At 47.7% G+C, this 23,332-nt stretch overlaps 2 protein-coding genes across 4 annotated transcripts in view; one reads left to right on the top strand and one right to left on the bottom strand.

Moving 5' to 3' along the window:
• The window catches only part of Zbtb5 (zinc finger and BTB domain containing 5), a 29,753-nt gene extending 29,567 nt beyond the window's left edge, over positions 1-186 (bottom strand). For both annotated transcript variants that reach the window (XM_052176406.1, XM_052176407.1), the window contains exon 1: positions 3-186. The gene's annotated coding sequence lies outside the window, so the exon portion shown is untranslated. The remainder of the gene's footprint in view (positions 1-2) is intronic.
• Positions 187-7,786: 7,600 nt separating this feature from the next.
• Positions 7,787-21,822, top strand: Polr1e (RNA polymerase I subunit E). Of its 2 annotated transcripts, XM_052176412.1 has the most exons (14): positions 7,787-7,941; positions 8,400-8,503; positions 11,632-11,708; positions 12,672-12,757; positions 14,118-14,187; positions 14,562-14,635; positions 15,198-15,256; positions 16,017-16,161; positions 16,608-16,715; positions 17,219-17,315; positions 18,524-18,657; positions 20,143-20,224; positions 20,775-20,906; positions 21,400-21,822. In XM_052176412.1, the coding sequence occupies exons 1-14, from the start codon at positions 7,821-7,823 to the stop codon at positions 21,557-21,559; spliced, it is 1,449 nt and encodes a 482-aa protein (XP_052032372.1). In that variant the 5' UTR covers positions 7,787-7,820; the 3' UTR covers positions 21,560-21,822. The 2 variants fall into 2 exon arrangements, with proteins under 2 accessions (XP_052032372.1, XP_052032371.1); XM_052176411.1 differs by lacking the exons at positions 14,118-14,187; positions 14,562-14,635.
• Positions 21,823-23,332: the final 1,510 nt, after the last annotated feature.

Consider the following 23,332-nt stretch of genomic DNA (forward strand, 5'->3'; position numbering starts at 1 on the left):
ACCTGAGTCGGGCTCCGCCCCCCTTCTCCTCGCAGGAGGAGGCGGTGGCCCTCCTCCGCTCGGACCGACCCTGAGAAAGGAGGCGGGAAGGTCCAGACTAGCTTCCCGGCGGCGACTTCCGCCCGCCCCGCCCCTCGCTTCGGGCTCCTTCAGCCCGTTCGCGCGGTTCTTTGAGAACCCGGCGGAGGCTGACAGTAAACGGATGTGAGGTATACACGTCACCGCCCCCACAAACCTCCAATGGCCAATCATCAGGAGGGCGTGGCCATGGTTGGAGTGACGTCATGAAAATCTGACCAATCCGCAGTCCCAAGACCCTGGCTGTGTTTACTAGCACAGCGTCCGTGAGCGCACTGACCAATCACAATTTGCCTTACAGCATGTAAAATTGTTCTCAAAGGCCCTTGAAGGCGGGACTTATCACTTAGCAACACCAGGTTTGGCCTGTAAAAAAGCTATTTTGTGTCACACCCAATCAAAACTCAGCATGAATGAGAAAGCTAGTGTTTTCCGTCTACTTGAGCCAATCGCAATGACTACTGCTAGCCCCGAGTCCCTCCATTGGCTCGCGCTGACGACTTTCTAACCTTCCTCGGGCAGGATCCGGAGTCCGAAGCGCCGGGGACTTCCTCTCCCTACGAGCTGGAGGTTATTTCTAACTTGTAGGTTTGGGAAAAAGAGAAAAACGAAACCCCAAGAAGCCATTTGAGTCGAATGGAACCCAGAGGCAAGCTTCACAATGAGTAGGAAATGCCGTCGTTCTAACGGTGGCTGGGCGGATCGTCGCCCGCGTCGCGTCTTAGTTGCCCGGACATCCCAGCATAGCAACGGGAGGGTCGGAAATCCGACGTGTGCCCACCACGCCATCGTCTCCAGGATCAAGTTTACAGTCGCCACTACCTTAAAACTTTAGGGCTCAACCCTTTAGCGATGCCTCAAAAGAGTTCTGGTCCGCGTGGGGACCACCTTGACCTCCGGGTGGTTGCCCTCTCGGGTTACTGCCCCGGAGCTAGAAATAAAGACAGGCTGGTGAGCGCCGCCGGGCTCTGAGCTGGGTGACCTCAGGAGGCGACACCCAGGCTTCTAAATGCACTGTCAGAACGGTCCAGTACCGCGTATAGCAAGTCCCTTGCGACATTACCGCCTGGAGGTGTCCGCCTTCGGCTTTGTTTAAGGCCTTGATTCATCAACTGGTGACCATCAATTGATGGTCAATCCTTGACGTTTTACAGTTCTTATACTTGAACACCACCGAGCAGTAAAATCAAGATACATGTTCTAGATTGCTTTGATAAAACTGACCAAAGCAGTGTGGAAGAGGAAAGTGTTTGTTTGGCTTATCACCATCGAAGCAGAAACCATAAACTAAAGCTACCTCCTGGCTTGGGCCCAGCTGTCTTTCTTTTGCTCAGTTCACGCCTGCGTGGGGATGAACAGGCCACAAGGGACTGGCCCTACTAAATCAATTAGCAAGCAATCCCTCTTCCCAAGTGGCTACAATCAAAACTAACGAGGACAATATAAAATTCTGACAATAAGCCAAGCGCTAATGAGAACCCCTTTCACATATGTAGCTTTTATGGTAATTCTGTAACTAGATAATATTTCATGTCATCCAGTTAGTGAACAACAACAAAACAACAAACCTTGTAAATCAGCTCCCTTCCCATTTTTTTTAGTGGGACTATCATATCATTTCTCTTTGAAGAAAGATCTCAAAATGAAAATCTACATTCTCTTCTTGCTGGCGATTTCTTTCTAAAAATCTGTGCAACTGAAACATGGAAACTGCAGCAGAGGCTGTGCTCCACGGCACTGAGAAGAAAAAGACACAATCTACATGTGTGTGTACAAGAGGTTTTAAATATTGGTATGTGCATATAGTGCCTTCCTCTTGACTAATGAGCCCACATACATACAAAATAAAACCAGCATGGTGTGGTAGTTTTCCACCCTTGTTAATAAGCACAGCACTCTGGAAACAGGAGCAAGGGAATCAGAGGCTGAAGGCCTATCTGGATTACAGAGCAAGATTTTGTCCCCCCAAATCAAGGGTTCTCCTGGGAGGTTTATCAGTGGTAGATTGCTGCCTAACATTCACTTGGGCTCTGTCACTAACACCCAATACTAAATCCAATAACCTGTACTGTGGGGCTGGGGGCTGGGGGGGGGGGGACTGTCAGTAGTGGAAAATCTTCGCAGCACTTGGGAGTCAGAGGCAGTTGAAGATGGCTCAGTGATTGAAAGCACCTGCTACTGATGCTGAGGCGTTCGGTCCTTAGCATCCATAGCAAGCAGCTCGCTACTGCCTTAACTCCAGCTCCAGGGGCCGTTACACCCTCTTCTGGCCTCTTACGGAACATGTACACACATACACATATATAAAACACAAAAACCCATATAAAAAACACACAATCCAGTTACTATGATTCTAAGCTAGGTGCCTAGATTGGGCAGCTCAAGCACTGAACTAACTTATTCCCCAGCTATGAAACCCTTTGCTACTTGCAAAGTTTCTCCTGGCCACGTGGTTCTGCTCCACCTACTCTTCCTCCTCTTCCTTCCTCCACCTCCTCCCCTTCTTCCCTGTTCTTCTCTCCAAGACCTCCCTCCTCTCCCCTTCCCTGGTGATCACAGGCTCTAGCATTTATTGACCAGTTAAAATAAATGCTTTCCCTCATCCCAGTTTCCATTTCTGAGTAACCCTTTAGCTCCCGAATTCTCACCCTTTTCTTTCATGTCACCTATGTTCTACCATCCACTCTCACTACAATTTGTTTTTTAAGAGAGCATACGAATACAGTGGAATAATAATTACACAAAAATGCAACGAGGTATTACTAATACAGAGGTGTGGTAGATCATGCATTTAATCCCAGTACTGGGAGAAAGAAGCAGATGGATTGCTTTGCATTTGAGACCAGCCTGGTCTATACAGTGAGATCCAGACCAAGCAGGATTATATAGTCAGACCATGTTAAAGAATAAAAAGTGCATATGCACAGAGATAAACCCAAGAGAGGAAACGAATGTTAACAATGGCTATCTTAAAGGGGTATGAGATTATGGGTCATTACGATTTTATTATTCATACATTTCTGTGTTTTTAAACTATTCTCTTTTTTAAAGATTTATTTATTATATTTATATGAGTACACTGTTGCTCTCCTCAGACATACAAGAAGAGGGCATCTGATCCCATTACAGATGGTTGTGAACCATCATGTGGTTGCTAGGAATTGAACTCAGGACCCCTGGAGGAGCACTCAGTGCTCTTAACCGCTGAACCATCTCTCCAGCCCATGTTTCTGTGTTTTATAATAGTCTACGTCCAATATGTGTTACTTTGGTAATTGTTTTAATAACTTAATAAATGCCAGGAAAATGAGAATACTTATATGTTTAGCAAGCTTTAATATAAAGCACTGATTCTTTGTTTTATTTTAAATGTTTTGTCATGTTTTGTTTATTACTGTCACTGTTGTACATGTGTGTGTGCACATGTGCATGCCTCAGCACACACAGAGAAAAGCTTGCTGCAGTTGTTTCTGTCTCCACTGTGAGGCTTCTGGGCATTGAGCTCAGCTACCAACCTTTCACAGCAAGTGCCTTTGCCCACGGAGCCACCTCACTGGCCCCGAATCCTCTTTTTTATTAATATTGCAAGAATGTTGTGACAACATTAACAAAGTTAAAAGCATCAACTTAGCAAAGTCACCTTTGTTGTTGTCGGTTGAGTGTGGGTACACACCTATATCCTGACTATCAGCAGAAGAGTCAAGGGGAATTCAAGTTCTGAGTTAGCCTGGGCTACTTAGTGTAAGGGTAAGGACAGCCTTACAGTAAGAACCTATCAAAGAAAAGTTATTGTTCTGTTTACTGCTACCCTAAGGTTACCAAGAAGTGTAAATATGTAGAAATGAACACAATCAGCCAAATATTAGGAAACCAAGATTCCATCAACCCTTTAGAGGCCAGCCTGGTCTATGTAGTGCATTCCAGGCCAGCCAGGGGTGTATACCAAGACCCTGTCAGAAAATAAATAGTAAATAAATGCACACAGCGGGCTGAGAGCGGGAAGTAGAGGGTTGATTGCTCTGTGCTGCTTGCAGGAGGTGGGTACTGACCCAGGTGGGGCATCCGATCTGGGTATAGTGGTGTGTGGTACCCAGAGATGCCTAGGATGAAAAAGAACTGTTTAAGTGTTGTTGTGTGAGGAACAGCAGAGAGCTTGGAAGAGTTGCTGAAGCTGGAGAACGGAAACCATAGAAGGAAGAAAGGGAGGTGGAGGTGGAGAAGGAGGAGGACGAGGACAAGGAGGAGGAGGAGGAGGAGGAGGAAGAGATCTTTGCAAGCCTCTGGCAGCAGAGCATGGTTATCTTCCATGGCCCCCAAGATCAGAGCTTGAGTTATGGGTTGAAGCTGCAGTAGATTTAGCTCTGTGCAAAGAAAACAAGCAGGAAAGAGGTGGCACACACCTTTAATCCCAGCACCTGGAGGCAGAGGCAGGCAGAGTTCCAGGCCAGCCCACAGAGTGAGTTCCAGGATAGTCAGGGCTATACGGAGAAACCATGTCTCGGAAAACAAACAAACAAAAAAGAAAGAAAGAAAGAAAGAAAAGAAAAGAAAAGAGAAAAGAAAAGAAAAGAAAAACAAAAGAAGAAAGAAAGAAAGAAAGAAAAGAAAAGAAGAAAGAAAGAAAGAAAAAAGAAACAAAAAGCTGTCCACTCTAAAGTTAGCCTTAATGCTCTGGCAGCCCGCATTGACTGAGAAAGAAGAGAAGGGGAAAATCGAGGAGACACAGAAGAGGAGAATGGGAGAAAAAGAGAGGTGTTGGTTCAAGAAAGGAAGCAGAGAAACAAGATGGAAACGGTTGATTTGGGAGTTCTGGGCAATCCCTGCAAACCAGGCTCTCCCTTGCATTTCCCCCCTCATCGGCGATACCCTGAAGCACCAGCAGATGGCAATATTGCCCTGGAAAACGTGAGAATTTTCAGCCCCACCCCCAACTTAAAATTCAAATGTTCCTTTTCTTAAAAATACACCCAAAGAGAATTCCAGGTATTTCGGAATTTCCGAACTAAATTTCCGAACTAAAAGAATTAAAGATTCTTATGGTAAATTTTGCATACTTTAATAGCCCATACTTTTAATTCCAAAGGAGGCCACTGTACATTTTTGACTTTAAATTGCTACTTGAAAAAGGTTCCCAGCATTCTTTCTGTCCCATTTCAGTTATTATTTAATGTATGCATATGTGTACGTTGTCTGTGTATTTTTGGCAACTGTTAACTCGTTGAGCAACATTGGGATGTAGTACAATTCTGACCCAGATGGCCCATGGGTTGGCTTCTTTTCCCAGGCAGAATCTATCTTTTGCATTCTTGCCTGTGGTAATTCTGGGAATCCTCACTCTCCCACCAGTAAGAAGGCAGTCAACACAGAGGATTCTTGGTGACTGTGCCCTACTGGCAAAGAGGTGCCCCAAAAGGGAATCATTCTGATATAACAGAGCTTCCCGACTTTTTTTTTTTTTAAAAAGATTTATTTATTATTATATGTAAGTACACTGTAGCTGTCTTCAGACGCCTTCAGATGCCTTCAGAAGAGGGCATCGAATCTCATTACGGATGGCTGTAAGCCACCATGTGGTTGCTGGGATTTAAACTCAGGACCTTTGGAAGAACAGTTGGTGCTTTTAACCACTGAGCCATCTCTCCAGCCCCCGATCTTCAACTATACCCAACTCACATGCTAATTTCCAGGTAGAAGATCTGATGGATTCAGAAGTGAAAGAAAAGAAATAAATTTTCTGGCTGAGAGTGATGGGGCGCGTATAGAATCCCAGCACTTGGGGGAGTTCACAGTCGCCCTCAGGCACAGAGCAACCCCAGGTAATGATGTTGCAGTTTCAAGGACCATGGCACTTTAACAAGCAAAGCCATAGTATCCCTATGCTATAGAGTAGTTGAAACATTTACCCCAAGAACTGCATCTGATTCCTTATACTTCACTCTTCTTTGGCACCTCTTAACTTGGATACAACTGTGGATTTTTATGTAAACCGTGAAACATAGTATCTGTTATGTATAAACCCTAAGCTAACTAGTTTGGAGAATGTTAGTAAGTATCTGTTCCAATCTATTACCTACCCTTTCCTTCATTCATTCAAATTTTTTAATTTTACATTTATTTTGTGTGTGTGGCAGGTGTATGCTGCTGGGTACACTCTCTTCTTCCACCAGATGGGTTCTAGAGAGACCATCACACTTGGTAGCAAGTGCCTTTATCCACTGAGCTACTTTGTCAGACCTCCTCTCACTCAACATTTGTTAAGATTCTCTCCCCCCACCCCCCAGGAGTTGGAGGTGCAGAAGTGAAAGACAAGAAATAAACTTTCTTTCTGGCTGGGTGTGATGGGACGTGTATGTAATCCCAGCACTTGGCAGGAGGGTGGGGAGTTCACAGTCGCCCTCAGGCACAGAGCAAGTGGAGTTTGAAGACAGTCGGAACCCAAAGGCATAGAGAGCTCAGTCCTTCTTCCTCCTTTCATACTTGACCACCAAAGGGGCAGTTTTGCTTCACTATACATTCCCTCTTGGGACACAAATAAATTAATAATTTAAAAAATGAAATGTTCCTAATAGGCTCTAACATTCATTATTAACCTCAAATAAGCGTAGTATCGAAAAGACTCTGACAGAAGAGGCAGATGACTAGTTAACTAAGCCCTCTCCATCTTCCTTTTCCTTTCCGGAAACAATCAATTGAAACTCACTGGGTAGAGTCAAAGAAAGTAGCCTTCCAACCAAAGAGTGGTGACAGCTAGAAGCAAAGTATACTTTGTGTGTATGTGTGACAGTTCTCACTTGAGCCCAAGCTAGCCCAAGCTAGCCTCAGATTCACAGCAGCCCTCCTCTCAAATGCAATGTCACAAAAGCAAAGGTCTCTTTTGAAAGCGGAGACACTTTCTCCCTGTACCGATGTCCTCAAGGGTCTTCCCCAGTTTCTTTTCTATTAGCTTCAGAGTGTCTGGCTTTATGTGGAGGTCCTTGATCCATTTGGATTTGAGCTTAGTACAAGGAGACAAGGATGGATCAATTCGCATTCTTCTGCATGCTGACCTCCAGTTGAACCAGCACCATTTGTTGAAAAGGCTATCTTTTTTCCATTGGATGTTTTCAGCCTCTATGTGGTATATCTACACAATGGAGTACTATTCAGCCATTAGAAACAATGAATTCATGAAATTCTTAGGCAAATGGATGGAGCTAGAGAACATCATACTAAGTGAGGTAACCCAGACTCAAAAGGTGAATCATGGTATGCACTCACTAATAAGTGGTTATTAACCTAGAAAACTGGAATACCCAAAACATAATCCACACATCAAATGAGATACAAGAAGAAAGCAGGAGTGGTCCCTGGTTCTGGAAAGACTCAGTGAAACAGTATTTGGCAAAACCAGAACGGGGAACTGGGAAGGGGTGGGAGGGAGGACAGGGGAAGAGAAGGGGGCTTACGGGACTTTCGGGGAGTGGGGGGGGGCTAGAAAAGGGGAAATCATTTGAAATGTAAATAAATTATATCAAATAAAAAAAAATAAAAAATAAAAAATAAAAAAAAATAAAAAAAAAAAAAAAAAAAAAGAAAGCGGAGACACAGCAGCCTCCTGCAAGGGGCGTGGTCCTCACTGGAGGAACCAACGAGTGGGCGGGGACGAGAGCCAGTGAGGGGCGTGGTCTCACTCCTGGCGTTCCCTGGGCGGGACCTAGAGTGTCACTTCCGGTTTATGAGTCCGCGTGTGAACCAGCGAGCTCATGGCTACCCTGGAGTCTCCCGGGATGGATGGCCAGACTGGAGACATGGAGACAGAGGCGTTGCAGAGTGCAAGGTGGCTGTACTGCGGAGAGCCGGACGACAGGCAGAAAGCTGTGCTGGGTAAAGACCGCCGAACCGGAGCGGAGTTCCGTGTAGTCCTTTCCCCTTCTGTCTGGGTACCACGGTAGCCCCCTGCCCACCGCCTGGAGCTGGGACAGGGCTCCTGACATCATCAGCCTTTCCCTCATTCATCTGTCACCACTTCAGACACTTCTCAGGGCAGTGCCCAAGATCTGACATCTTCTCGGGTCTCCTATTCGCCCTTATCCCCTTTACGTAGCCGAGTTCCCCCTCTTGCTAGTTAAAGGCATTTCCTCAGTCATTTTCTTCTGTCACAACCCTTATCCAGAGGTCTCTTCCCCTCCCCTCCTCTATCTCCCTCTTTAGAACCGGACCAGGACTTCCTTCAGCCCTCTTAAAAGTCGGTAGCCTTCGCTACCGGCTTCCAGCCACAAAGCAGTTCCCCCCTCCACACCCTGCTGGTCCTCTCGTCTCATTCTTGGCTTACACTCTTACAGTCCAGTTCTCCAATGGGAAGCTGCAGAATCCAGACAACATGCGCTTCACCTTGTACAACAGCACCAACTTGGTAAACCCCAGGCAGAGGAATCATCGGATCCTGGTAAGTGCTTGCTGGTACAGGTTGTCTGAGCTCTGCAGACCTCAGAAGGTTCTTAGTGGGATTTGCAACTCTCAGGGAGTTCGCTGTTGAGAGTTCAGCCTCAACCCTATTTTATGGGATGGTGTTTTCATGTTTGCCTATGTACCGTGTGTGTATAGCTAGTGGAAGCCAGAAGGGGCACTGGATCCCCTAGAACTGGAGTTACAGATGCTTGTGAACTATCTTGTGGTGCGCTGGGGATCAAATGAAGCCGCTCCTTGCCCCCCCCCCCAAAGGGTGTTCCTGACCCCAGAGCCATTCTCTTTAGTTTGCTTGTTTTTTTCAACGGTTTCTCTGTGTAGCCCTGGCTGTCCTGGAACTCACTCTGTAGACCAGGCTGGCCTTGAACTCAGAGATCTACCTGTCTCTGCCTCCTAGTGCAGGGATCTGGGATTAAAGGTGTGTCCCACCATCACCCGGCTCCACAGGGGGCTTAGTAGCATCTCTGGTCTCTCCCAGGAGAAGCCAAGGTTAAGAACATCTGCTTTGCAGAGACTCAAATTCGCCAAGTAGTGTAGGCTTATAGTAGAGATAGCTTGGGGTCTAAGGAGTGTTTAGTGCCTAGGGAGCTCTGTAGGAAACGAAGTCTCTGCTTGTCTGAATGCCTTCCTGAAGGGTGAATCAGAGGGAGAGGTGGTTTGACAGCTGATGTTTGGTGTCCATAGTGAAAAGAGGGAGAAGAGGAGCTTGGCTGTGATGGGAAGTCAGCCAGCCATTTCCAGTGGCCCTGGTGCATAGGAAGAACTAATGTCAGAAAGGTTGGCAAAGATCTAGGACTTGGGCCAAAGCAGTTCTGTACAGGATCTCGGTACCTATAAGTGCTTGAAGACCAAGACCTGTCTAGTTCTGTGCCGCTTATTCAAGAACTGCTATTTTCATCTGTGTCCCTACTGTCTTCTGCCCACTGCCCACTCCCCATGCCCCCCTCTTGCTGGCCCCTTGCCTCCCTCCCAGATAAATCGCCCTTTCATGGTGTACACACTGGGCTGGAGAGATGGCTCAGCAGTAAAGGGCACTTCCAGAGGTCGTGGGTTCAATCCCCGCACCCACACAGAGGCAGCTACTGTCCATAACTCCAGTTCCCAAGGACCCAACACCCTCTCCTGGTTCCTGTGGGTGCTTCATAATTAAGGCATGCATGTGTGCATAAAGGCGAGGCACCCTCAACACATAAATATGCACACTGTGTCAGTGTCTCTTGTTTTCCTTTCTTTTGCAATTCTTATGGTTCCTTTCTACTCTCATGCCTTGAATGTGTGCACATTCACACATACACAAACACACACGCACACAAATCTAAGTCTAGATTCTGCATATGAGAGGAAAAATGTATTTTTTCTGAGTCTGGTTTATTTCACTTAATAGTTATCCATTTCTGCACCAGTATCATGATTTTATTTTTCTTTTATGATTGAAAAAGTTCCATTGTGCATGCATACCACATTTCTTTTTCTTTTTAAAGATTTATTTATTTATTTTTCTGTATATGAGTATACCATTGCTCTCTTCAGACACACCAGAAGAGCATCAGATCCCATTACAGATGGTTGTGAGCCACCATGTGGTTACTGGGAATTGAACTCAGGACCTCTGGAAGAACAGTCAGTGCTCTTAACCACTGAGCCATCTCTCCAGGCCCGCATATCACATTTCTTTATCTGTTTTTATTGATGAGCATCTAGTCTTGGTTCTATTTCCAGGCTGTTGTGAATTGTGCAGCAGTAAACATGATTGTGAAGTACGTGTGTGGTGTGCTGACTGACCGCTGGGCGCACACCTAGGAGTGGTGCCGCTGCCTCATACGGCAGTTCCACTTTTATTTTTTGAGGACCCTCCACACTGACTTCTACTGTGGTGGCGACAGTTTACACTCCCACCGGCAGTGAATGACGGTTCTTTCCCCACATCTTTGCCAGCATTTGTTGTTACTTGTTTTCTTGGTGATAGCCATTCTGACTGGGGTATGATGGAATCGCAAAACATTGTTTGTTTGTTTGTTTTTGAGACAGGGTTTCTCTGTGTAATAGCTCTGCCTTTCTTGGACTTGCTATTTACACCAGGTTGGCCTCAAACTTATAGAGATCCATGTGTCTCTGCCTCCTGAGGGCTGGGATTAAAGGCCTGTGCCACCATGCCTAGATCAAAGCTATTTAAAAAAAAAAAGAAAGAAAAGAAAAGCCATTTATTTGTGTGTGTCTGGGGAAGTGGGGAGGGTGCTGTGGTACACCCTGGAGGAGTCGGTTCTCTCCAAAACATGGGTCCGGAGGACTGAACTCAGGCCTTCAAATTTAGCAGCAATTGCTTTCTTTCACTGAGCCATCTTGCTTTTGCAAAGCTTGCTTTTTTAAGTTTATTTTGCGTGTGTGTATGTGTGTGTGTGTGTGTGTGTGTATGTGTGTGTGTGTGTGTGTGTGTGTGTGTGTGTGTGTATAAGTCAGAGGACAACTTAGGAGCTTGCTTTTGCTCTTTTCCCATATGGGTTCTGGGGATCTATCTCAGGTCATCCTCTGGACTTTACCCACAGAGCCAACTCAGCAGGTGTCAAAGCACTTTTAATTTGCATTTCTCTGATGGTTAAGGGCGTTGAATGCGTTTCAAGTAATTTTGGTGGCTTGCTTTATTTCTACTGAGAAATGCCTGTTCTGATCATCAGCCCACTTGTTGACTAGATTATATGAGAGGTTTTTTTTAATGTTTAATTTGTACAGTTCTTTGTATATCCTCATCTCTATCCCCTGTTTGATTAATACTATTGATACTTGGTTGAGATTTATCCTACTCTGCGCTGTCTCTTTACTTTGGGTAGTGTTTGTTTGGCTGTGCAGAAGCTTTTTAATTCCACGCAGTCTCATGTGCTGCTCCCCCCAAGAACTTAACCTACCGCTTTGAAGCTTCCTTATGGTATTTGGGGTTCCCTTTCCAAAATTTTCTTGCCTTTCCCCCGAGACACCCTAGATACGATGTAGATGTGATGGGGCTGGATCACTTGGAGGCTATCTGGGGCTGGTGCATTTGATTCTAAGGCTTCTTCTGCACATGCTCAGTGCCCTCCAGTGCTGATTGTTCACAGTGCCCTCCCTGTTTTTCAGGCAGCTGAAACAGACAGGCTCTCCTATGTTGGAAACAATTTTGGGACTGGCGCCCTCAAATGCAACACTCTTTGCAGGTAATGGACAGCCGGGCAGTGACAGAGGTAAAAGGAGGTTGTGGTGACCGTGCCACCTCCATCCTCAGTGTCTGTTTTGGGGGTAGTTGGAGGGATCCGAAGGTTTACCAGGACCCCGTGTTTTCAGCCTCACAAGGTCCTTACACTAGGTGTAGACACGCTGGTGAGGAAAAGATGACTTGCCTTTGTTAAGTTCCTAAAGACCTCATTTAATTATGACACTCTTTTTGACTGTCCTATCCTAAAAGACAGCTGTGCCTGCTAATTAATTTGATCAAATGGTCAAGGCTTGTCTCCGGTTTGCCTTGGGACAGGAGGATTTGGGATCTTCAAGGCTCTGGGTCACAGCAGTGTCACTGGTAAAGTGAATGGCCTTGGCAGCTTTGCCCCTCATGCACCTCTGGTGTCCTCCACATAACAGCATGTCCAGCCTGAAGAGCCCAATTCACAGGGCTGACTCAGGGTGGATGGAGTCTCCAGACACCGCGGTGAACCACCAGAAAACCCTTCAGAGTCCTGCTGGGCCTCAGCCCGAGGTAGATTAACAGACATGCGCTAACTCCTAACCCAGCTCATCTGGCTTACAAAGATGCCCTACTTCACAGTGCCCTTCCCAGGAGGAACTAGGGTTTGCTTGTGTCTGTCTCCATAGTGTTTATGCGTGTCAAAATTCTAATTTAGTTCTGGATTCTTACTACCTCAAAAGGGTTCCACTTCACAGCAGTGGCTCTAAATGTGATTGGTTAAAAGAACTGGCTGGCTGCCTTTTCTGTCCACAGCCATCTCTGTCCCCTCCTGTTCTTCACCTGCTGTCCCCTCTCCATGTAGGGATCGCTGTCACGTGTGAACAGTTGGATGCCTTCCTCTGACAGAAAGGAGCTGGGACCTTGCACATGGGAAAAAGGAATTGTGTAAATAGTACCTTTGAATAACCTGTTATGGTGTTGTTCCTCTCTGGCACAGACACTTTGTGGGAATTCTGAATAAGACCTCTGGCCAGATGGAAGTCTATGATGCTGAGCTATTCAACATGCAGCCACTGTTTGCTGGTAGGTTCCGGGCACGGCAGCTCAGCTAAAGGCTGCACGGTTGGAATTTGTCGGATGAATTCATTTTTGTTTTCTAAAATGCGTTTGTAGGGTTTTTTTTTTTCTTTTCTAAAACTACACCCTTTTTTTTAATTAATTAATTTATTTTTATTTATATGAGTACACTGTAGCTATCTTCAGACACACCAGGAGAGGGCATCAGATCCCATTTCAGATGGTTGTGAGCCACCATGTGGTTGCTGGGAATTGAACTCAGTACCTCTGGAAGAACAGTCGGTGCTCATAGCCACTGAGCCATCTCTCCAGCCCAAAACTACACCTTTTTAAGACAAGGTCTCCTGTAGTCCGAGCTGCCCTTGAGTCTGCTGGGTAGCTAAGGACAGTCCTGCCTTTGCCTTTGCCTGAGTGCTGACATCACAGGTATGTGCCACTATGCATGCTTATATGGTGAGGGGTGTGGACTCACAACTGTGTGTCTACCTGGCGAACATAGATTATTCTCAGCCATAATAGGAAGCCTCCATGCCAGGTGTTTTTAATTAGAAAAGTTATAGGTGTGTGTGTGTGATTTATTTATTTATTTTATGTCTACACATGTACTGTAACTGTCTTCAGACATCCAGCAGAGGGCTTTAGATCTCATTACAGATGGTTGTGAGCCACCATGTGGTTGCTAGGAACTGAACTCAGGATCTCTGGAAGAGCAGTCGGTGCTCTTAACCACTGAGCAATTTCTTCAATCCCAGGTATATATTTTTAAATGGATCATTTATTGATTTCCCATTGTGCTTCAAGTTCCAGGCTAAGGATTGTGAATCTGTCTCTTCAGCAATTACAGTTGTGGGGACAGAAGCCAGCCTTTAAAGCAAGATGACCAGTCAGTCAGGCATCCATACAGAGCATTAAGAGGTCTCAGCACATTGTTTTCCTTCGCAGGCTCCTCTTCATTCTCCCTGTGTGTGAGTGCAACTCTGCACGCATCCCAGCACACACGGGGTCAGAGCGGAACCTCCGCTATCCGTCCTAACCTACTATGTGAGACAGTGTGTCTTGCTGGCTCTGAGTAGGTTGGCCAGCTAGGGCTTTCTTGTCTCTGCTTCCCATCTTGCTGTGGAGGTACTTGGATCCCACGTGTGTGCCACCACGCCCCACTTCCTGTGGGTCTGGGGATTCACACAGAAATCTTTGTGTTTGAACAGCAAGCTTGGTACACACGGAACCATTCTGTAGACTGTGGAAATTTGAATTTTTTATTAAATTTCTACATTATTTTATGTGTGTTATACATGCCACAGTGCATGTGTAGAGGTTACAGGTCAATTCAAGCCTGCGATTTTCTCCTTCCAACATGTGGATTCAGGAGTGGGAACTCAGATCATCAAACTTGGTGGCAAATACTTTTACCTGCTGGCCCTCTGCCAACCCACCAAGGTGAAATTGTTTATTTTTTTTTTAAGATTTATTTATGTGTATGTGTCTGATGTCTGCATCTGTGTCTATGCAGAAGAGGGCATTGGAGCCCCTGGTTATCCTGGTTGTTAGCTACCATGTGGATGCTGGGAACTGAGCTTGGGTCCTCTGGCAAGAGTACCAAGTGCTTTTACCTTAGTCAGCCTTCAGGCTCTGAAGTTGTTTAGTCTTTTGATGAGATACATTTGTGTTGTGTGTAAATAGCTTATAAACACTAGCTTGTACTGGCTAGCACATGCACAACTTTAATTTTGGTTCGTTATATGCTTGCCACTGTTCTGAACACCTTTCAGACTTACTGTTATTCCTTTTTTTTTTTCCTAAACCACCGTGGGAACTTGACTGAGGCAGGTGACCTGCTGCCGCCGCGCTGGCTCCGGCAAGGCCATTACATTGCAGTCCTGCTGGGTGATACCGCCCTCTACTTGAGTCCCTTGTAGAAGGTTGGAAAGTGTCCTGGGAAAATCTGCCTCTCTCACGTTCATGCCCGGCTTTAGGTCTTTGACCAGCAAAGCAAATCTACTTATGGGACGAGCCACGGCTTGGTTTCTGATCCCCTCTGGCCTGCCCAGAAAAGTGACAGGGCCAGTCACTGTGTCTGCAGGCCTCACGTCTCCTTGGTTATGAATGAAGAGGCTGGAGCAGAGGGCACCTGTTCTCCAGTTCCCCTACTTAGGTTCTGAGGTGGACATTCAGCATTCACATTGTACATTCATATTAGGGGACTCTTGGAATAAGGAAATCTGCTTTTCTTTGATTCGTGTTAAATTAGCACTTTTAAGATTTTTAAGCCTCGCAGAGCTGAGCTCATGGCCGATGCCTGTAGGGCCCCTGCTTGTGGGGTCTGAGACCAGGGCATCAGTTGAGTTTCAGACCATCATGGGCAGCATAATAAAACCCCATTTAAAAGATAGTAGAATACACATTTGTAATCCTCATAATGCTCTCTTCCTGTCCTGTGTTTCTGTAGAAGATGCTATTGATCAAGAGCCCCCTGTGGAGAATCAGAACAAGACGTTCAGGGAAAAGGTAAGTGACGGTTAAGGAAGCTCCTTCCAGTCCTGGTTTCCCACCTTGTAACAGTCCCCTTGAATATGGCCCTCACCGGCTGCTCCAGCTTGATTGGTCTGTGGATCTCTGCATGGTTGCTACCTGCAGAGGCCTTCCAGTCTCCCGGGAGCACACCAGCTGCTGCCTTAGCCCAGTGAACGGAACTGATGTCAGCATGTCAGCATTTGCACCCTGTTCTCTGGGCGGATAGGTAGAACACTTTTAAGGTTTGGGTTCACAATGTAGAAAATGGTTGTGCCTGGAAACTCCCAATAAACAAAGTCAGTTCTTTGAGTTTCTCACTCTAGAGGATTCTTAGAGACACCGTCTCACCCCAGGGTGGTAGATTGACTTTGCAGCGCCGTGTAGACCACTGGTAAGAGAACACACTACAGTATGGCTTGGGGAGAGCCAGTGACTTATTAACAATGTCTGTTACTGGCACAGAATGGGAGGTGGGTAGGCCGTGGGCCACAGATTTACCAACCCTGACTCTAGTAACATCTTCATTCTGTACTGATGGGAAACTATTGATTCGTAAATGGGCGTCTGTACAGCAAACCTCAGGGCTGCTGTGGAATAGTATGCTGAGATGGACAAGCATGAGAAAGGACTCAGCCTGATTGGCAGGTGGCGTAATCGTGGCTCCAGCAGCCCAGAGCTTGCTTGTGCTTACACAGCTGGGAACAGCTATGCTGCCCGGCCGATCCTTTAGTAACTGGGTTTGTTTCTTACACAGTTGGATTCTTGCATTGAAGCCTTTGGAAGCACCAAGCAGAAGCGGTCCCTGAACTCCAGGAGAATGAACAAAGTTGGCAGCGAATCTCTGACTCGCACAGTGGCTAAAGCCGCAGAGAATATCATTGACACAAGGGGTGTGAGTGGTAAGCAACTGGGGTTTGGGATGAGGATGCGCCTGCAAACACTCAAGAGTGGTCACAGATGCAAACGGTGGCCCTGAGGCTGGCTGCCTTCCTGTTGCTTGCTGGGGGCCTTCTCAGACGTGACTCTGGAAGCAGGAGAGACATGAGACACCATCCTGCCCTCAGTCAAGGAGAGGAGACAGGCCCGGGAAGGACGGTGTGCAAGCCCTGCTCTTGGCCAGGGTTCTCCGGTGTTGCGCAGTAATGACTCAGGCGCACACATCTCTTTGACTCTGCTCTGAGCTAACTGAGGGCAAACACACAGTACTCACCTTCTGCATCAGCCCGGTGGGCAGATGAGATCTTGGCAGGCGTTCCGATCTGAGTTTCGGAACGTGTGGTCTCCACTGCATAGTGGAGTGCTGGGGAGCCTGAAGCCACTGACATTAATTTTCCTTCACTGAAAGCTCTGGTCAGCGATGCCGTGCAGGATGACTTGCACGAGGACTCCCTCTACCTTCCTCCCTGCTACGCTGATGCAACCAAGCCCGAAGACGTGTATAGATTTGAAGACAGTATCCTTGCTCATGAGCAGGTGTCTAATGTGTGGGCTATGATGTTTGTACACAGTGGCAGAGCCAGGCTGTGTAATGTGGTCATCGACCTGTGATGTTAATGTGACATCCAAACCTTTTCCCATGTCCTAGAGCTGTTAGCAAGAGGTTTGTCAGTTAGGTTTCCTCAGCACTGAGGGGCCCATAGGACAAAGGGACACAGTTAGCCCCGTGGGGGTCATTCTCCCAAACAGATGTGCTGAAGGGAGGGTTGGAACCTAGAACTTCCCTGCTCAGTGTCTGGTTTTTAGAAAATGTTGACCGAGGCTCCGATAGGAAGAGAAAGGGGAGAGGTTCGGGTAGGACGTGACCTTCTAAGCTGTGGTCTGCGACTCGGCTCCCTATGCTCTGCCCTGCCTTATAAGTCCCTTCTCCGTGAGCCTTCGCTCTCCTACCTGGGAAATGAGGCCCTGTGGGATGACTTAGCTCCATTTTGGTCAGTCACGTTCTTGACTGGTAACCAGTTCTGTCCCCGGCGGAGTACGACGCTCTTGAGAGCCCATCCGAAGCCTTCAGAAAGGTCACGTCCGAAGACATACTGAAGATGACTGAAGAGAACAGGTACTCGTGGGCAGATGGGGATTCAGTGAGTCATGATGGGGAAAAGTCAGATATAAAGCAGGACCGTGCTGATGCCATGCAGAATGTAGCCCCTTGACGTGGCATGGGTGGTGTCTGTTCGGCCTGTGCATGAAGGCGCAAGCTTTGATGCTAGGCTTTCTGGAGCTGTGTGGATTCAAGGAAGAGGAGTGATTATGTGTGTAGAGCGCGTAGCTGGAAGATGGTGGTGAGATGGAGCAAACCTAGCCCCAGACCCCAAAGCCCCGGACCCCACTGTGGGTGCTGACTGTCACTGTCGGTGCCCAAAGGCTGGCCTGGGCCTTGGCGCTACTGTGTGACAGCATGCTGACAAACTCAACTAAAATTAAATACGTACATTCTAAATATTGTCTATTTACCGTAAATAACAGAGAGATTATCCCTCTTCTCTTTTGCCATTAAAACAATTTTCCTTTTTTAAAATGATGGTCAGATTATTTCTTAGTTCTGAGCCCTTTTTTAAATTTATGTATTTATTTATTTTATGTATATGAGTACACAGTTGCTGTCTTCAGACACCCCAGAAGAGGGCATCAGATCCCATTACAGTTGGTTGTGAGCCACCATGTGGTTGCTGGGAATTGAACTCAGGACCTCTGGAAGAGCAGTCAGCTGTTGAGCCAACTCTCCAACCAAGCCTTTTTCTTCTAATTATTCCTTTCTTTTCTTTTCTAAGATTTTGTATGTGTGTATGTGTGCATGTGGCATGGGTATGGGGACCGATAGAGGATGCCATTGGATCCTCTAAATCTGTAGTTACTGGTAGTGGTGAACGGCCCAAGTGAGTGCTAGGAAATAAACCAGGGTCCTTTGCGAGAGCAGCCGTGCTCTGCTGAGCCATCTTTCCAGCCCTACTCTTTAAAAAAATTTTTGATCGCGTGCATGTGTGCGTTTGTGTGTCTGAGTGTGTATATGCATATGTATTTGTGTGTGAGTGTGGACATGTTTGTGTGGGGGTGCATGTGGAGGACTGAGGTTGATTTTAGGAGTCATCCACTATTGCCGTTCTACCTTATTCAGTGTGGTAGAAGTCTGTCAATCAAACCCTGCTAGGGCGGGTCTCCCTAGCCATCTTGCTCGGACTGTGTGGACAGTGTGCTGGGGATGGGGTGTGGCTCCTGACAGCCTGTTTTCCCTCATGTGCTGCCGTGTCCCCTCTTTGTTTTTAGCCACTGCTCCTTCATCATAGAAATGCTGAAGTCTCTGCCGGCAGATGAGGAGCATCGGACCCGGCAAGCCCGGAGCATCTGGTTCCTAGACGCCCTCCTCAGATTCCGAGCTCAGAAAGTGATAAAGGGGAAAAGTAAGGCCCACAGGCACTTTCCTATCCCAGCTGTTTCCAGCTGCTGAGTCACCTGCAGTTCTCACATCACCTCCACGGAGGTCTGTCCAGGCCCTCCGCGCAGCCTGACCACCCTCCTGCTCCCACCTGCCACCTGCCCAAGCCGCACAGAGCTCTCTTCTCTTTGAATTTCTTTCTTCTGTTCTGGAAATGGGGGCAGGGTGGATGGGGCTTCCAGAGAGAACGTTCACAGCTTTCGTTTTGTTAGCAAAAAACGCCACGTCCAGGTCAAAGGAACTGAGTAATTTAAGGGAGCAGGTTGGAATGGACAGCAGTGACAGCAGTGACAGCAAAGAGCTTGGCTTCTCCAGCTTGGGCAGGTTGCTTTTGCTTTGTAGGACAGTCTCACTGTACAACCAGGCCGGAATGGAACTCACATAGCCATCTGCCTCTGCCTCTGGAGTGCTGGGGTTTAAGGTGTGCCCCATTGCACTCGGAGTTTCCTTCCTTCCTTCCTTCCTTCCTTCCTTCCTTCCTTCCTTCCTTCCTTCCTTCCTTCCTTCCTTCCTTCTTTCCTTCCTTCTTTCCTTCCTTCCTTCCTTCCTTCTTTCCTTCCTTCTTTCCTTCCTTCTTTCCTTCCTTCTTTCCTTCCTTCCTTCCTTCCTTCCTTCCTTCCTTCCTTCCTTCCTTCTTTCCTTCCTTCTTTTTCTTCTTTCTTTCTCTCTTTTCTTTTCTCTTTGGTGGTAGTGTTATAACACTTTATTTCAGACCAAGAAAGTCAGTTTGTAATGTTAGAAATTCCAGTTCCTCCATGTCGTGGTAGCACAGGCCTTTAATCCAATCACTTGGGAAGCAGAGACAATCAGATCCCTGAGTTTGAGACCAGCCTGGTCTACCAGTGAGTTCCAGGATAGCCCACAAAGAGAAACTCTAGCTTTAAAAAAAAAAAATCCAGTTCCACCGGTTTCCAGGAGCACCTGTGGTGGTCATAGCCCCCCATACACCCAGAGTTAGAGACCTGCCTAGAGTAGAGACACCTAGGGTTTTCAACACAGGCGTGCCTGTCCACTGTTTCCTTGTGTCCACCTGCTCAATTCCCAGGTTTCGTCTTCCTGTCCATACATGCTCTTATTTATTTGTGGGTAGCTGTTGGGAGCGCCTGCCCTGTGTCTCCGCAGTTAGAGCACAGCCTGGGAATCTGTCCCCTCTACCGTGTGACTCCTGGAACTTGGTGGCACACATCTTCCCACCAGCATCATCTCACTGGTTCAGACTGCAGTCTGCCTTGTCCAGTATTTACTGTGCTCTTAGTGTGTGGTTGTCTTCTCACACGCCCTTCACAAACACCTCTCTGTGTGTCTGACCTCAGAGTGGCTGCTCTGGATCTTGGTTCTGGCCATTTCCGCACTCCCCACCCCACCCGACCCTCCCTCACCCCGCCCTCCCCCTGATGGATGCGTGGCCGTGCACCTTCCAGGACAATGATCCAGTGCAACTCTGTTGCAGACGCCTTAGGCCCTGGAGTCCCTCACGTCATCAACACCAAGCTGCTGAAGCAGTTCACCTGCCTGACTTACAACAACGGCAGGTCAGAGGCAGGGGCAGGGGCGGGGCCGCTCGCATGGAGGAGGAAGCTGTTGGGAGGTGGCCATGAAGGGTGGGGCTCACATGAGATCCAGTGCTAAAGAGGTCTCTGCAGCTGGCAGGCGTCCCAGGACACACATACATCACACACACTGTCCCCCTCCCAAGTGTTCGTTTTGTCCTTGGCTGCGACCCTTGCAGTGAAGTGCACCCTAATGGCTGCAAAGCTGCGGGAAAGAGCATCCAGTGCCTCCTCCTGCAGCAGGGGCAGCACTGAGTCTCGGGTGGGAGTTTTCCTGCAGGCCCCCTGAGCAGGCAGTAACAGCCTCAAGAAAGCAGTGCTACCACACTGCGTGAGGAAACCTGGGCAGGGCTTTCTGTCTCTTAGGGAAAACATGGCCTGGCTCACGGTTCACTGTGAGACTTGGGCACCTTGGAACAGGCTGTGTGGCTTGCCCTACCCCCAAACTGGGAACACTAACCACAGAGAGAAGGGCTCTGGGGTCCTTATTTTGCATATGGAATTTAACTTCATTTCTCCACTGATTCTGCAGTTTACGGAACTTAATTTCGAGTTCTATGAAGGCCAAGATTACTGCGTATGCAATCATTCTCGCACTGCACATAAGTAACTTCCAGATTGACCTGACAGTGTTGCAGAGGGACTTGAAGCTGAGTGAGAAAAGGTGAGCTCAGTAGAGCATGGTGCTCCCTACAGCAGCCTGGGCAGATCCCTACTCCTGCCCCGAGCATGACACTCTGCTGAAGGGAGTTAAGGGACAGGGGTGACTCATGGGAAAATCTTGGGACCAGAAGACAGTTCTCAATGAATGAAGGAATGCATGGTTGATGACACTTTGAGTGTCTTCTCTTTGAAAGACATGGTATTGAATTTATTCAGTGTCTCTCACTGGTTTCCTAAATAACTGAAGAATCAAAGGTTTGGAAAAGTAATGACCTTCTCAAGGCTTCACTCCCAAAAAAGGTGCCTGGGCTTTAGGCCTGAGCCTCCTTCAGCTTTCTGTTCTCAATAGCTTTGAATGGCTGTGACCAGGGCAGGATTCTCCGTGGACCTGGGGTGAAGTGAGGGCAGACACAGAGCAGCCCACTTCATGGCCTGGAGCAGCGCTCTCTGCCCTGCACACAGGCCTCTCTCCATTTGTCCTGTTTCTCCCTTAGGATGATTGAGATAGCGAAAGCCATGAGGCTGAAGATCTCCAAAAGAAAGGTGTCCCTGGCAGACGGCAGGGAAGAGAATCACAGGCTGGGCACTCTGTCTGTCCCCCTGCCTCCAGCCCAGACCTCAGACCGACAGTCAAAGAGGAAGAAAATTACCTAGATGTTTTCCACAGCCACTTCTGTTCACTTCCGTTTTTATATCTTTTTGAAAAAGAAAGTAGACTGGACCTTGTGATACATACCTCTAACCCAAGTACTCAGGAGACTGAGGGAGGACTGTGAATTCTGGGCCTCTCTGGGACTCCACCATGCTCCCCCACACCCCTGAGGCCTTACAGTAGCATGGTGATCATGCCAGAAGCCAGCATCCCAGCTGTGTGTCTCTTATGCAAAAATTAAAGTGATGGCCTGGGTTTGACTTCATCTTCCTCCTTTCAGTTGCTGTGGTTACAAGCGGTAGGTGTTTCTCCTTGGGAGTCATGTGCAGAGTTGGGAAGGTCTTGGGGAAGTTAAAGTCAAAAATTTTATCAGGCTGAACTTGGTGCCAAAAACCTGGAACCCAAGCAGTGGTGGCACACGCCTTTTATCCCAGCACTTGGGGCAGAAGCAGGGAGATCCCTGAGATCGAGGCCAACCTGGTCTACGGAGTGAGTCCCAGAACAGCCAAGGCTACACACAGAAACCCTGTCTCAAAACAAGAAAAAGGAGGACCTGGAAGGCCCAGTAAGGAGAGGGGGTGGCTGCCGCCGCTCTAGTGGGTTGGAGCGCGATCTAATTTAACAGCCTACTCTGATTTGGCATAGCCAAGTTAGGAAGTGATAACCACAGCTTTTCTTCCTTGTTTAGAGCATGTGGAGAGGCATGTTAGCCAAGTGAGTGGGGACTGGGCGATGAGTGCATGTGGAAAGCATGACCCGGCAGCCTGGTGCCGGGTTCTCGTGGTTCTGGGTTCAGGGCTCCACAGACCCACTGCTGGTAACAGTTTCTGGCGTCTGGAAGGGGAGCTGCAGATAGAGGCGTGAGGCTTTAACAGTTGCCAAGTGAACCTGTGGCCATGGTTCTGCAAGGGCAGTTAAAACAGAAGTTGACAGGCAGCCTATCAGGGGTCCACAAGGCCTTTCTTCCCTGGTTGGAGAGAGCTCAGAGGTCAAAGGTCCCACAAGCACCAGCGCCCATGTTCCCAACACTGGGAAGCAGAGGCAGGGAAACCATCCAGGCTTCCTGGCTGCCAGCCCAGAACTTGCTTCCAGGAGAAACCTTCCTCAAAGGAGAACGGCAGAGGGTACTAGAAGACACCTGATACTCTGGCCTCTCCACACGCACACCACACTTGCCACGCAGAGGAAGTCAGTTCTCTAGGAAACGGCGCCACACTGGATGACAGATACAGAAAACAGCTCGTGACAACAGGATCCATACGGTCTGAGCTGGGCGATAGCACGTGCCTGCAATCCCAGCATTCGGGCGGGGAGAGGAAGGAGAGACCAGTTCAAGGCTGGCTTTGGCTACACGTGATCACTTGAAAAGGCAACAAGAAGCCCACAAGATAAGTTAGCACGAGGGGCTGTCCCTGACTGTCTCCCTTGCCCAGAAGGACGGGAGTTTAAAAGGCAAGTTTACTTTAGCTTAGGGGTGGACTGCTGAGGGTTAAACCTATTTTCTATGGAAAAAAATATTTAAGACTAGGAATACTGACAAAAATATTTAATACTAGGGCCTGGAGATGGCTTAGTGTTCTGTAAAGGCCCTTGCCACCAAGCCTGACAACTTGAGTTCAGTCTCTGGAACCGACATGGGAGGAGAGCGACAACTTCCCCAAAGGCTGTCCTCTGACCTCCACGTGCACACACACAAAATGAATGTCAAATATCTAAATAGTAAAACAGGACTAGGCCTGGGTGGGTGCAGAAAAACTAAGATGCTGAGCGAGTCA

This window comes from Apodemus sylvaticus, chromosome 3, assembly GCF_947179515.1.
Source record: "Apodemus sylvaticus chromosome 3, mApoSyl1.1, whole genome shotgun sequence".
NCBI classification, from domain to species: domain Eukaryota; kingdom Metazoa; phylum Chordata; class Mammalia; order Rodentia; family Muridae; genus Apodemus; species Apodemus sylvaticus.